We start from the raw sequence: 14,483 nt of genomic DNA on the forward strand, positions 1-14,483 counted from the left end.
CGTATAAGAACAAGTGGATTAAGAACACCCAGGCCTGATTTTAGGAAATAAAGTACCATTTATATAAGAACACATTCAGCCTGAAAAATGAAAGTTGTTCTTATATGGAAAAATATCAAAGATCAACACTACTTTTCATTGCACACATAATAGTTCCACCCCAATTACAGTACAGTATTGCCTTGATTTATCAATTTTATTAAAATTAAAATACAATTGTGTGCATATATATTGATTTCATCTATTGGTAGCCTAGTATGTTCCTTATTTTAAGAAACTTGCTGATTTTGCAGATTATAACCCTTTATATAAGAACCAAATCAGCCTGAACCGCCAAAATAGGTGTTCTTATACGCGGGTTTTTACTGTATATAAAATCACTTTTAAAACTTATTTTGTTATTACGATCACAAATTTTGTTTAAGGGGCTTTGTTTTATATAAAGTTTTTAAGACTTGTAACGCGCCTTATTACTTCCCTTTAGTGCAGTGAAAAGGTCTAAAAAGAGTTGTGTCTCTTTCGTCTCGAAATCCAATACCGTAAAATTCCAGTTATAAGCCCTGGGCTTATACAACTCCGTAAGGGGTTTTGGGTGGGCTTATAAGCGGAGGGGCTTATATCCGGGGGGGCTTATAAGCGGAATAAAAAAACGTTTTGAAACGATCCACGAGAGTGTTGATCGAAATACGTTTTTAAGTTAAAAACGCATAGTAACCTAACCCTGTTCAGTACTGTCATCCAGCAGAGGGGGGCTTTTATCCGGGGGAGCTTATAAACGGATGTATTTTTTGTTTCCAGGTAGATGGGCCTATAACGTAACATATAAGCGGGGGGAGGGGGGGGGGGCTCATAACCGGAATTTTACGGTATTTCAGAAGTTTAATTTTTTTTGCACAGAATTATTACGGGGTGAACTTAGTCCGAAAAATACAACAATACAACAAAACTTTTACTTTAAAACAAAGGTAGATCATTCTACGATTCATGTGCCAAAAATTGGTTCTTTTGGTAAGTGTATTCGGATAAACGGAGCTGTAAATATACACGTTTTCGGAAAAACAAATTCACCTTAGTTCGCATCGCATCAACACAACGTGTAAGTTCATGTAGCAGGTGGAAGGACAAGAGTCGAGATAGCGAAAGTACAGGACACAGGATTTCAATGAGGTTTTTTGGGCGCATTTAAAAAACTCAATGCACTTACATTGCCATATTAAAAAAAGAGGTTAAAACTAATATAATGTAATAATTTCCTAAGACACTAATAAATAAAATAAATGAAACAACTAATCAAAAAAATTAAGGTTACATAAAAGCTAGGTACGGCTACTAAAAATAGATCAAAAATAAAATTTCCGAAACAAGAATGTTCATGTATGCAGTCATGACATTTCACAAGAATGTATGAGAGAGTCGTTACGTTTTCGACTTCCGTTTAGGAATTCTTTGTTCCAAACAGCCAATCAAAAAATATCGAATTAATTCGAAAATCCTATGTCCCCAGAGCCCTTCGTAGCCGGCTAAGAAAAACACAAGGGCTATGTGGACGAGGATGGGCCTTATAGTGTAGTACCAAATTTTTTTTTGGCGCGAACACAGAGACGCGCGTCACCTTGCCTGGTGCGACGCGATTTCTGGCTTGTTAGAGCACTTGGCAGAAAATCAGCACTCTCAAACCAGGTAAATCGGAAACTGTAACTACATAAACAGCTTTGCGCACGTGCCACTTTCTCGCCATTCCTAGTCAGCAAGCATCTTGCTTTTTCTTCTCTTGTTGGACGATCGCAGTCTTGACTTGAATTGGCCTTCTTTCTCTTCAACTGACTTAAAGAAAGTTGAAGTGCAGAGCGAAATAAAGGGAGCGAATGAGTACACTCTTTTTTTTAAATATAAGAACGTCCAATTTTTTGCCGAGGCTGAATGTTTTTAGAGGAAATCCGCTAGGACTTCGAGTAGTTATTGGACAAAATTATGTACCAAAACTATTTACACCTGATTGCAAGCTTTTGTGTTACTGCTTCAAATATCTTATCGAAAGAAATCTTTTCTAACAACACCAAACATCGAAAACTAATTTCGAAGTTCCACTGAATTCCCATGAATCGCTTAAAAGATGTGAGCTTTTGCCCATAGCTTGTGAACTTTGAATATCATTTTCTCAGACTCTGATAAGAAATTGTTGTACCAGAATTATTTCCACCTTATTGCAAACTTTTTTGTTACTGCTTCAAATATCTTATCAAAAGAAATCTTTTCTAACAACACCAAACATCGAAAACAAATTTCGAAGTTCCGCTGAATTCCACTGAATCGCTTAAGACGAATTTACAAAATGGCTACACGTGAGATTTTGCCTATACCTTTTGAACTTTGAAATTCATTTTCTCAGACTCTGATAAGAAATTGTTGTTGGTGTTATCACGGATAATTACTTACATCTTTACCTTTTATTAAGGGTAGGAAATAACAAAATAGGATTTAAATTATTCTGGTACTTGATTTTTGTCCAACTTTAATAAATATTACTCGACTTCCTAGTGGATTCCGTCTTTAACTTTTTCGAAGACCTGAGCCTGAAATGTTCTTTGAATGTTCTTATTTTTCGGAATTTTAAAACAATGTGGTCTTGCAGTAAATTCATTCCTAACCGATATCTACATGTTCATGTCACCAATGAGTGGTTACAAGTCAGGATTTGAATTAAGATTTATTCATTTAGTACATATATTTGTCTTTCGCAACAAACAGGAAAAAATAAAATTCGTCCTTAGCCGAATTTTAGCCTTGGTCACGTTCTAAGGATGTTCTTAAATTTTGGCCTTTTTCCAACCTCGACTTTCTTGTAAAATAGGTTCTTATATAAAAAAATAGAGTGTATAGGCACGGATGTCGTAACTGTGAGCTGCTGAGCCTCCCGGCTTTACTTGGTGCTGAGTAATTGGGGTACGATTTTAGCAAAGTTACTAACTCTGATTTTAGCAACTTTAGTAATAAACTAAGAAAACATAAGACCAACCACCCAGGAGTGGGGGAGGGGGGGGGGTTGGATTGGGGAGGGAGCAACTCCCATATGAAAGGGAGGGGATGCCCGTCCTCTCGCTTAAGGGTGTAAATTACAGATTTTGATCTCACTTGGGTGTTTAGGACAGAACGCCAAGTAAGCAGTCGAGGTCTCGTAAATATAAAACGTCATCATACTATGTTAGTGGTCTAGTCTGATAAGGCATCAAAAATGGTTTCTTTTAGGGTCAAAAAGCTTAAGCCTCGCACAGATTGGTCCGAGTCGTTTCGGGTTTAATTCAAATTTTCCGACAGGCATACCCGACCCTTTCATACGAGAGTCCCCCCCCCCCGGGACTAGCAAAAGACTTCAAGCTGGCAGAGGAAAGGTCGTCGTACAGGGCACACACAACACAACACTGCTACTCTTCCCGAGTCACAGTCTGAGATAAGAAAATCCAACAAACGAAGGTAAAAGAAATTATTTTACATAGATATAGATACTTTATGTAATGTTTAATAAATGAGCAGCAGTGTTTTATCAAGTTTAAAACACGAGGCGCAGCCGAGTGTTTTAAACTTGATAAAACACGAACTGCGAATTTATTGAACGGCTTCAAAATCGTCTGATGTAGATCAACTCATCCTTGCACTAATATTTAGATTTGGGGTTATTTTGGCCTAGAAAATTAGACGCAAAGTTGAGCCGTGTCTTTATCAGATATAAAGACACTCATTAAACATTAATTTCTTTTGAATTTTCTTTATGAATTATTAATGAGTTTTTGAATGAAGTTTTTAAATTTTAAATTTCCCATGGCTCCATTCCGCGCGGAAACACGGAATGTTTCTGCGGTGTAGCAGAAGCAAATTTTGCTTCTTGGCAACAAAAATTGACGCCGAAAACAATGCTTGCCGTGTGGCAAAACTGGAAAACATTGGGAAAACATGCGCGCGCTACGACTGTTTCTGGAAACATTTTTTCTCGTTTTGCCAGGCCTTTAGATTCGGAGTCGACACTCATTTATAACCCAAGAGGTGAACAACCAGGCTCAGAATTTTGCGATTCGGCTGGCGGAGTATCAACATTTTTAGTTTTATTCTGGCTCTTTATTTTAATCTTTGTGAAATGAATTCGAAGTTCGCACTTATCCTAGATTAGCTTGTCCGTCGGCGTTCTTCAGTCGAGTATACTCATCAGTAAAAATTCTTATAGCCTCCGGTCTGAAAGTTGGGAAACAGTTTGTTAGTACTGAAATCTCGAAAGCAGTCAAAAACCAAACGTAATTTGACTTTCTGTACGCGTCTGAAAGGGTTTCCTTTTCTGTCGAAAATCAATGACATATACATAGGTCAGGGTTTGGGGATACCAACGGCTAACAATTAAAACAAAAACTAATAAATAGCTTTGAAATAATAGTTGTGCAACTGTTTTCAAAATTGCCACAATTATTGATAGAAAACCGCCCCCCCCCCCCCCTGGAAGCTGCAATAGGAGAAGCTTCCAAAAACAAAAGTAACGGAAATCGTTTCCTTTTAGCCGCCTCTCATTCGCTCCCGCTACTACGTGCGAAACGCGAGGAGAGTCCGGGCGGCTCAGCTGTATTCGCAGGCTAGTTTCCTTTTCGAACTTATAGAAGTGTACGTTACGAAAGTAAGTACTCTCCGAAAGCAGGTGTGGTTGAAAAACACTATTATAAAATCCCGACGGTAGTGAGACCCGTCGCTTTTGGAGTGTAGTGTATTGTGAATAGTTTACTTGTATTGAAGTAAGAAATACAAAGTGTTGCTGAATGGCTGACTAACCGACTCACTGACTGACTGACTGACTGAATGACTGAATGAATGAATATGAATGAATGAATGAATGATCAATTAGTAATAGCAATAGTATATCTTTATTGCGCCTTACTCTGGGAGTATCAAATTTTAGATACGTTAGGAACGAATATGTTTTCTTTTTGAATGCTCGTTGAGGGCAGATTTTCATCTGTTCCCTTTTAAACTTGCCATGAATTTAAGTTGATATGCTCTTTCTTGAATTGGTATTTGTTTGTTCATCGGATGAAATGTACAAATCTGAAAGAAATAGTGGCGCAAGTATGGTCAAGCATAGATCGGTCGAGACTCGAGAGTGTCCCACGTTTACCTGAAAGTATCGACCCTCTAAGAGACAGTGAAACCAATTACACTTTCAGAACTTTACAAAAGATTACCTTCTTTGGAAAAATGTTCCAGTTAAGCTTTGTTCCAGCTTGTTTCATTCTGACTTTATAATGAATTGGTAGGTGTGGGCCCATTCGGTGTACTTTCCTTTTTTGGACACTCGACCCTGATTTCTGTCATGTGATTGGCCAATCGGTGTCTTCAAAGGGAGCTGGTTTAACAGGTCAGGTGCATTTCCGATTCATTTCCGATATAAAATGACCACCGTGAGCGAGATTGACACATTTTCCGCTTAACTCATGATCGGCCTAGCCGGCTGTTATTGGACATCCACTATTTTTAATTCGTGCTAAATTATTTTACAGCGAGAAATCAAAACTACAACTTTTTCACAAGTGGAAAACTACGCAGGCTCTTTCATCATTCATTCATTCAGCTTCTAGTGTATTCCGTGGTGTATCCGGCGGGAAGTTTGCTCCGAGCACTGGACTTTAGCAGATTTGTTATAGCGATGAAATTTATCAGCTGGACGTCGTCGGCTGCTATTTTGACTGCTCTTTTATCGTTTTATCAGGTAGGTTTGCTTTTCTGCAATACTTTAGGGGTTGTGGTATGTGTTTCGTGGGGCCCCCCCCATTTTAGCTTATAAACAGTAGATTTAAGTTTTATGTTTGTTCACTGTTGACCGAACGTGCGTCATGCGATCAATTCATGCGATCGATGTTTAGTGTGATGGCATTTCGTAGTGACTGACCACTTGAAAGGCTTTGCTGTGAGTGACTATTTAATAACTGTGCCTTCTTCTGCACATTGTGTAATCCTTCTGTTACTTTCTAAAACATTTTACCTCGAAGACAAAAATGTAAAGAAATGAAGTTCCTAAATTAATCCCAAACAATTCTTTTAAAATTGTTTTGGTAATTACCATAAGTTGAAAATAATGTAAATAATGACGCTCTATTTTAATTATGGGCTGGTGTTGACTTCCGATAAAAAAAATAAATTTTTAAAAAAAACATTGCATATGCCAGGTGGTCTTTTACTGTACTCTGGCTCGCGCTTTCGAATTCTTCATCGCACGTTTGGCTGCGGTGTAAAAGAGTAGGCGATGTAGCGACGTGACGATTTTGTTGTTTTGCAAATACTGCGTTCGTACAATTTGCGTAGATTGCGTGTTGAACTTTGGTTGACACTCAAGTGGGATAAAGATTGCATAATCGCGAGCGTAAACAGAGATTTGGTTTGCGAAAGTGTAATATAACACGGGCGAAAATGAATGGATATTTTTCTTCACGTTTGTGAATGTACCGTGGTAGGGGGCACGTCCGTAGCGCCCGCTTATTTACCCGGCTGGTTTCAGAAGTATAACTTTGCCTTTGTATGAGATACAACTCGCAGACATTTGATGTTTTGACTGATTTGGGAATAATATTTCTCGTAATCCTCGATTATTTTTTGGAATGAATGTATTTATACGTGATTTAGCGAGTTCCGCACATCGTGGTTCTATCGGAAGTATTAAATGTCAAAATATATTAAACGCGAAATGAAATTTCCTCTTTTTAAATGCTTTTAAAAAGCATTCTGAGATACCGCATTTCTTCTGCAGATTTCTGGACAATTATTTTAACATTTACTTAGATATTTCCTTGATTAAACGATCCCGATGTGGGTAATTAAAATAACTCTGAGTACCCAAAAATAAATGGCATTTGATATGAATGTGTGTATGGGTATGGGTACTGTTATTACACGTACATGAAATAAGCAAGGTTTGCTTAAGCAGATCCATATTCCACAGATATTTACAACAGAGACGTGTTTCATCCTTAGCACATCAACCAGATGGGCAAAGTGGAAGGGTGTGGGATGGTAGGGCAGGTACTATCTGACATTTCTAATCGTGCTTGCGCTGTTTCATAGAGCAATGAGCTAATGTGTAGCAAATCAGGCCAAAGTAAAGCCTATTTTGCAAACTTGTTCCAGACTAAATGCAAAATAATCAAGAAAAAAAAAAACTGATCCAGGTCAAAGGGGGGGTTTTCATATGCCCATGAGGTGCATCCCTACCCCCTCCCCCCTCCCCTACAAAGATAAAACACATTAAATGCTGTCCCAGAGAACGTAAGGTTTGAAAAATTCCTAGGGGTAGACATCCCCAGACCCCATCTATGCCAACTCTCCCGGATTATCCGGGAGTCTCCCGAATACAGGTCGAATCTCCCGGTCTCCCGTACGGGTCGTCAAATCTCCCGGATACGAAGGAAAGTTCTTAAAAATGCATGTTTTCACGCTTATTTTGGCCAAATCTGGGAGAAAAATTTAAAATATTTGACGCATTTTTGTGGATGACTCGGTGAAGCTCTATTTTTTGTGCCGTTTTGGAGGTTGAGAAGAGGTATCTTCTCGTAAAATTGCTGGTCTCCCGGATCTCGATTGTTTTAGGTTGGCATCTCTGAGACCCCCCTAGAAGCTTGTGCCTGCAGCATTCATCACATTGTGCCTATGCCACTCAGCTCCTTATAAAAAAGTTTTGGCTAAGGGTCTCCACTGTATCCTGAAAACCTTTTTTTTTATATTTGAGACATGAATATCAATTTCTGTGTTCTTGATTGAGAGGGAGGGAGTTTACTTTTTAATTGTTAAAAAAATCTGACTAATTCTTGTAAATATTATAAACCAAATTGTTTTATTCCTTTGTGGTCTAATACAAGGTAATGCTACATGAAGTAGTAATTAAATACTGCTGACCAGCTATTTTGTTTTCACCCAGGTAATATGTTTGAAATTAATTCTATCAAGCAGCTAATTAAAATTGCTGCTTTCAGTTGCAAAGAGTTATTCATTTTAAGCTCATTTCCAAGTTTCTTTGCCAAACAGCTTTGTATTTATTGCATTGGGCTGTTTGACATGCTGTGAAAGTACTGTATTCCATTGATTCAGACCTTACCGTGTTTATCTTTTGCAGCCCGTCAGCAGCAAGGGAACCTTATCCATTCAGCTGATAGATTACAATAATCCAAGCCATAAAGATTACGGTGGATCGTGTTGTGACTGCTGTGGTGCATTTGGTTGGTGCCCAGGTGATTGTGAGAACTTCTTCCGACTTATAGTCACAAAATATCCATATACATTGTCAAATGCCCTGTCACGTTGGAAAAAATGGGAGACATACGTTTTAGGAGATGATAGTTTTGATTTTCCTGGATATGGTCATACAGTTGGTAGTGGTCTGAAAAACCCATTGACGTACCATTTTACTGGAAGATGGCCGGTAAGATTGATTTAGTATTCATTATGTGTTCATTATTTATTTATTATGGGAAGTGTGGCAGCCTGATAATGGTTAAAGTGTAATGAACTCCGGACACAACAGTCCATGTTCAAGCCCTGGCCGGGGTCAGGGACGTCACCCTCTTACGTTACCTCTCTCTACCCAGGTGTATAAAAGGGTACCAGTGAATGGGGGGGGGGGGTAACCCTGTGATGGACAAGCAGCCCATCCAGGTGGGATTAGATATAGGGGTATCAAATGGTCTTTGCGAGCATTTGCGAGCATGCGAGCAAAGCGTTTTTCTTTGCGAGCACGAGCACTGACAAAAGTTAGCCTTGCGAGCAACGAGCACTTTTCAAAACGTTACACCACTGAAAACCGAGCATGCGAGCACTTGTAAAAATGTGCGAGCACGAGCAAACGAGCACCCACTAAAATTTTGCGAGCATTGCGAGCACTGCGACATTTTAAGGGACCATTCATGACCCCTAGATATAATGCTAGTCACTTAAGGTCATTGACCTGTATTGGATTGCGCATCCTTACTGCGCAGAATTTCATGCGTAATTAGCGCGCTCACATAAACAAAATGGCAGCTTTTTTCAATGGGCCTTAGTCTGCGAGAGAAGTAAATTGTCGCTTTCTCTTAAACAAGTATGGTGACCTATCAATTTTTTCTCATATTCTGCGTTTAGTGATCAAATTTTTTCTGTAAAATGAAAACAGATCAATTCCTATGTTCGAAAAATAAATTATCGCTAAAAACGTGTACTTTGCCAGTACTCGCAGAGGAATTATAAAGGAATTATATGGAACATGCAAGGTCTTCCTGCTCCTAAACGAATGTGGTGACCCACCTTTTTTTATTTCAAAATTAAAGTTCCCTTAAAATAATAAACCAGTAGGCGAAGTTTGGTTAAAAATCTATGTTCAGTTCTATATTGCAGGTTAATGACCTTATATAACAGGAATAAGCACTAGCATGATAGAGGCCACTGTGCTCAAACACAGACTTAGCCTACCTTTTAATTAATTAATAATGATTAATTTTAAATTTTATATATCAATATATACAGCTGTACATGTACTGCACGAAAAGTATTGCATTGTACATGTAAAAATGTTGAAAATGACATTCATAACCAAAAATGTCTAGACCCTTTGTTCAAATGATTGTGGTGATATATACCATTGCAGTAATGTTTATTATGGAAATTCATGTTGATTTTAACTAACTTGTGGAGTGTATGAGTTTCATTTTAAGAATATTGTAATCTCACTGAACATTATTTTTCAGGGAGCATTTGCTATTGGATTAGATGTATGGGATGACGACAATGGGAATTTTCTTGGTATTGGGAGTGCTGATGATCTTATCGATTCTCTGAGTTATGATGTCGCTAATGTCCCAGCACAGAAGAATTTACAGAGTGCTGTAGCCAAAAGTATTACGGTAAGAATATGCAATGCTACAGAGTAAGTCCATTTTAAGTTTTAAGTCCCAGCCTGACTCAAATGCCTTAGTCATTGTGTGGTTCCAAGAAATATCCAATACTTATCCCAGGGAAGGTTAAAAGCCAAACCTACATGTATTTAAAGGAAAGTCTGAAGCTAAACTGGAATTTGCAGAGGGGTGGAGAGGTTCAAACCAAAAACCATTCTGTGGGTTCAGGGGTATGGATATTTTGAAGAATAACACATTGCTGATTGGTCAGAGGTATCTCAACTCAAACATAGGGAAGAGTTGCACAGATAGTGGGAAGTTAGCCAACCAGTGCTCTGGTGTAAGGTGGCTTGATCAGATTTTTGAGTAATGATACTTTTCAACTTTGAGCAACTAGTGTGCCACCATACACAGTCCAACCTAAAGCTTAAATCGAGAAAGAGGGAAGTTTCAGATAAGGTAAGTTGCACTGTGCTTGAGGCAATGGAGACATATAATGAAGCAGTGAAAATCAGCAAAATATTTTCCAGAGTTAAGGCTAAAATTTGACAACCTTTCATTGTTTCAGTGAATTTGAAAATCAGAGATCTGGCAATACAGAAATGAGGCACAAGGATCTTTTTAGGATGATCATCTCCTGAAATGGACTGATGCCAACTTAAAACCAGGCAAAATAAGTGCAAAAACATATATTTTAAGTACTTCATATCCAGGATATTGGGTGACCCGTACAGGAGACCAGGAGATTCAGTCTGTATCTGGGAGAGTCCTGCACAATCCAGGGGAGTTGGCATAGATGCTAATATAATTATATGTCTTTGTTGTTTTCTTTCAGCTTACAGGCAGGAGGTCCAGCACGAGAATTTCAGTTCGTGTTTACTGTGATGCTAATTATTATGGAACAGACTGCAATACGTATTGTGTTGGACGTGATAATAGTGGCGGCCATTACAAGTGTGATGAAGCAACAGGCAATAAAGTCTGCTTAAAAGGCTGGAGAGGAACAAACTGCCTTACCCGTGAGTGCTAGTCCAAATTAAATTCCAAAAAAAATATACCGGTAAATAAATAAATCTGCTGATTAATTTTGAGCAGCTGTGTCAAGTTCTGACTAAAGCCCCCACTACACATTCTTTCCATATACATGTAGTTCATGAACAGAAAACCAACAGTCTATTACTTGAGTTTTTTAGAATGATTATCCGTCAACATCATCATCATTATCATCAGGGCTGTCATGAAGTTTTTATCACCTGTAGCATTTCATTCTGTATGTAAGTGTACGTAACATAACACAAATTGACATCTTCACCCATAACATTGAGTGAACAGGTGTTACAGGTTAGGGCCCTTAATTACAGCCCTGATCATCATCATCATCATCATCATCATCATCATCATCATCATCATCATCATCATCATCATCATCATCATCATCATCATCATCATAATCATCATCATCATCATCATAATCATAAGTAACTTTATTTGTGGAAAGGTGCTTGGTTGAACAGAAACAAGAGGGCTTCTACACCTTTTTAAACTATTTTTTTCTGTGAGGTAGCTCATTTTATACCTTGAAACAAGAAGCTCACCCCCTCTAATAAGGACTTTCCCTAAAGATCCTGATCCCCCCCATCAGAGAGGGATAGTGCTTTCTTTGATTATAATCTTGTTTGCTTCTCAGCCATCTGTTCAAGTGGTTGTGATCCAAAACATGGTTCCTGTACAACACCAGACACATGCAAGTAAGTCTTTCCTTGTTCAACTTTTCATAATGTTAGCAACAGTCTTGATATTACCAAATGTAAAGACTGGAACTTGGGGGGGGGGGTACTCCGGCTTGTAAATGACGGGGATGATCGAATGGAGGCAAAACTCAGGACCCCAAAAAATCCTTAAGTCCTCCGACATTACCCAAAAAAATCCCAAAAATAACCCCCCAAAAAATCCCTTGTCAAATTATCCCTAAATTGCCAGGAGGGGCAATAATATAACACAAAGAAAACCATAATAAATTGAATGCTCATGTTTGTTTATCCATCATACCATATATACGCCAAGGCACTTTAGTTCGTTTTTAATACCCAAAAAAATCCCCTATTTAAATCAAGTCACCCAAAAAAATACTTGCCAAATTTTCCAACCCAAAAAAATCCCGGAATCGAAAATTTCAAACCCAAAAAAATCCTTCTATCATCCCCATCATTTGCAACAGGAGTACCTCCCCTGGGTCAGTCATTCAATGCATTTCATGTAAAATTGGTTTGATTCAAGCTCCTAATTCCAATATTAGTGTGTGTAGTTACTTTTCTTGGATAGGATACTCGTGCAAGTTTGTTGGTTTTCGCCATAATTATGATTCACGGCAGTGAAAAATGCAATCTTTAGTTGGGTTTTGAATTTTAGAGTTTGCATGTAATTGAAAGGCCTACTCATTTATCGTTTGAAGAAACTTTGGAGTAATTATCCCCTTCATGACAATTAAATATTAAAAAAAGAGGCCCTCTGTCTTAATCAGTCAAATTCAGTAAGTTTATCTTTCATTTTTAGTGCAGAATGCACTTTTGTGATGGTTTGGTGGGCTGTCATCTGCTAAACCCCTAACGCGCTAATGTGTAAACTTTTAATCACCAATTAATTAATTAATATCAATTAATTAATTATTCCTTGTGGAGGGGGTGGGGGTGGGGAGCACCTGTCCGTACCCCTAGGTAAAACCTGGAGCACATCTACGTTACTTTTATATGAGGATCTCAAAGGTATAAATTTGTTTCAGTAAAACCTTTGCTCTCCTTGTGGTACTACTCAATGTACTTTACACCAAACGCATGCGCAGATTAGTCTACGTTGTTTTCTGGAACTATCATGAACATCGCTTGTATTGCGTGTTTGCGGTAGGCTGCAGACTTCTTGGCGCCAAGTAAAAACCGCAAATTAATTAAATTAGATTTTGAGACTTTCACAGCGCTTTCGTAATTAGGTATGCAAAAACTTGCACCGGGATTTTCGGCGTGAACACCTGATAACCAGGAAACAAATATCCTAGCTGTACTGCGTTTTAAAAAACCTGTCGAAAAATATGTTTTTTGATTAGATTTGTTTCTTTAGTTTTTGAGAATCGTCTTTCGTGCAGTCTAAACCGTAACTTAATTAAATTAAACAAATGTCATCGATGCCGCCGTAAAACAAACAAAAAACAAAAGTTTCATGTTATCGCATTTTCAAGGAAGACAAAAGTATTTTGTTACAAACGAACAAAAGTGTCGTGTTACGTTTGCAAAGATTAGCGTAAGGAACACCTGGGAAAGAATACAAGTAGCCTGTGAACAGTTTTTCCGAAAGTAAAATAAAGCAAATAAACACGAACATATATAAAACATCATACTTTCAATTGTTCCATATTGCATTCTGCACTTACCAAATCATCGAGATTTTTAAAATTTATGATTAGGGGAGAATTAATTTTGTGCTACCTTTTTCAGCTGTGAAAGTGGCTGGCAGGGACATAACTGTGACAAATGTAAAAAGACACCTCAATGCACAGGTAAGGATAAAATTATTAATGATGCCATTCTCCTCTTCCTGTTCCTCTTCTCCTCATACTGCTGCTGCTCCTCCTCCCCTTCCTCCTCCTGCTCCTCCTCTTCCTCTTTTCCACCCCCTCCCCCTCCCCCTCCTCTGCCTCTTCCATCCTCCACCCCTTCCCCCTCCTCCCCCCTCTCCCCCTCCTCCTCTGCCTCCTGCCTCCTCCTTCTGTACCTGTCTCCTTCTCCTCCTCCTCTTTCTCTGCCTCCTCCCTCCTCTTCCTCCTTCTCCTTTTCATCATCATCATCATCTTGTCGTCATCATTATCATTTTCAATTCTGTGGTAGTCGGCACTTGTCCCAGCTTGATGTAATTTAATTAATTCTACATTTTTTTGACAGCAAATGGCTTCTGTGTGAAAGGAAATGATTGCGTCTGTAGTCCAGACTGGACAGGGGCCAATTGTGACCAAGGTACCTGTTAATAATAAAAATTAATTGATGATTTTTTACTGTTTACATCAGCTTCAAGTTAGTTAGCCAATTAAATATACCGTAGTTATTCGGTTATAAGGCGCACAGTTTTTTCGAGAAAAATCTGTTTTTCTGTGTGAAGTTCATGCCAAAATTGGGGTGCGTCTTATAGCCGAGTATTTTCGCCCAACAAAATCTTATGACCGCCATTTTACCGGAAGTTTCAGTTAAAACAAGAGAAATGAAAACACTTCATGTTGGTTATTTACTTTTACAGTAATAAAGTTATAAGAAACATTAAGTTTAAACGCAAAGTTTATTATTGCGTATATAAACGAGTTTTAGTATAAACACCTGTATATGCCAGCATTTTGTTGAAATTAGACAAAGAAAATCAAGCATACTCATTTGAAACAAACCTTTCTAAGCGTGGAAAGTGGAAAATGACTTTAGAAGACAAGGAAAACACCAAAAAAGCTTGAGAATCTTTCAAAACCACTCGATTGACAAAGTTCGTAGTGATATGAATAATAATAATAATAATAATAATAATAATAATAATAATAATAATAATAATAATAATAAACGAATATTTTTA

The 14,483-nt window shown here is 38.1% G+C and overlaps 1 protein-coding gene across 1 annotated transcript in view; it reads left to right on the forward strand.

Moving 5' to 3' along the window:
• The first annotated feature begins 5,281 nt into the window (after positions 1–5,281).
• LOC144637230 (uncharacterized) overlaps positions 5,282–14,483 on the forward strand; it is a 36,381-nt gene continuing 27,179 nt past the window's right edge. The window contains exons 1-7 of the mRNA XM_078496357.1: positions 5,282–5,740; positions 8,135–8,440; positions 9,738–9,893; positions 10,720–10,903; positions 11,572–11,632; positions 13,370–13,431; positions 13,814–13,885. Of these exons, the coding sequence (XP_078352483.1) occupies positions 5,678–5,740; positions 8,135–8,440; positions 9,738–9,893; positions 10,720–10,903; positions 11,572–11,632; positions 13,370–13,431; positions 13,814–13,885 (904 nt within the window). The 5' untranslated portion in view covers positions 5,282–5,677. The remainder of the gene's footprint in view (positions 5,741–8,134; positions 8,441–9,737; positions 9,894–10,719; positions 10,904–11,571; positions 11,633–13,369; positions 13,432–13,813; positions 13,886–14,483) is intronic.

The sequence above is a fragment of the Oculina patagonica genome, chromosome 13 (genome assembly GCF_052425735.1).
Source record: "Oculina patagonica isolate OP01 chromosome 13, crgOcupat, whole genome shotgun sequence".
Taxonomy (NCBI): Eukaryota; Metazoa; Cnidaria; class Anthozoa; order Scleractinia; family Oculinidae; genus Oculina; species Oculina patagonica.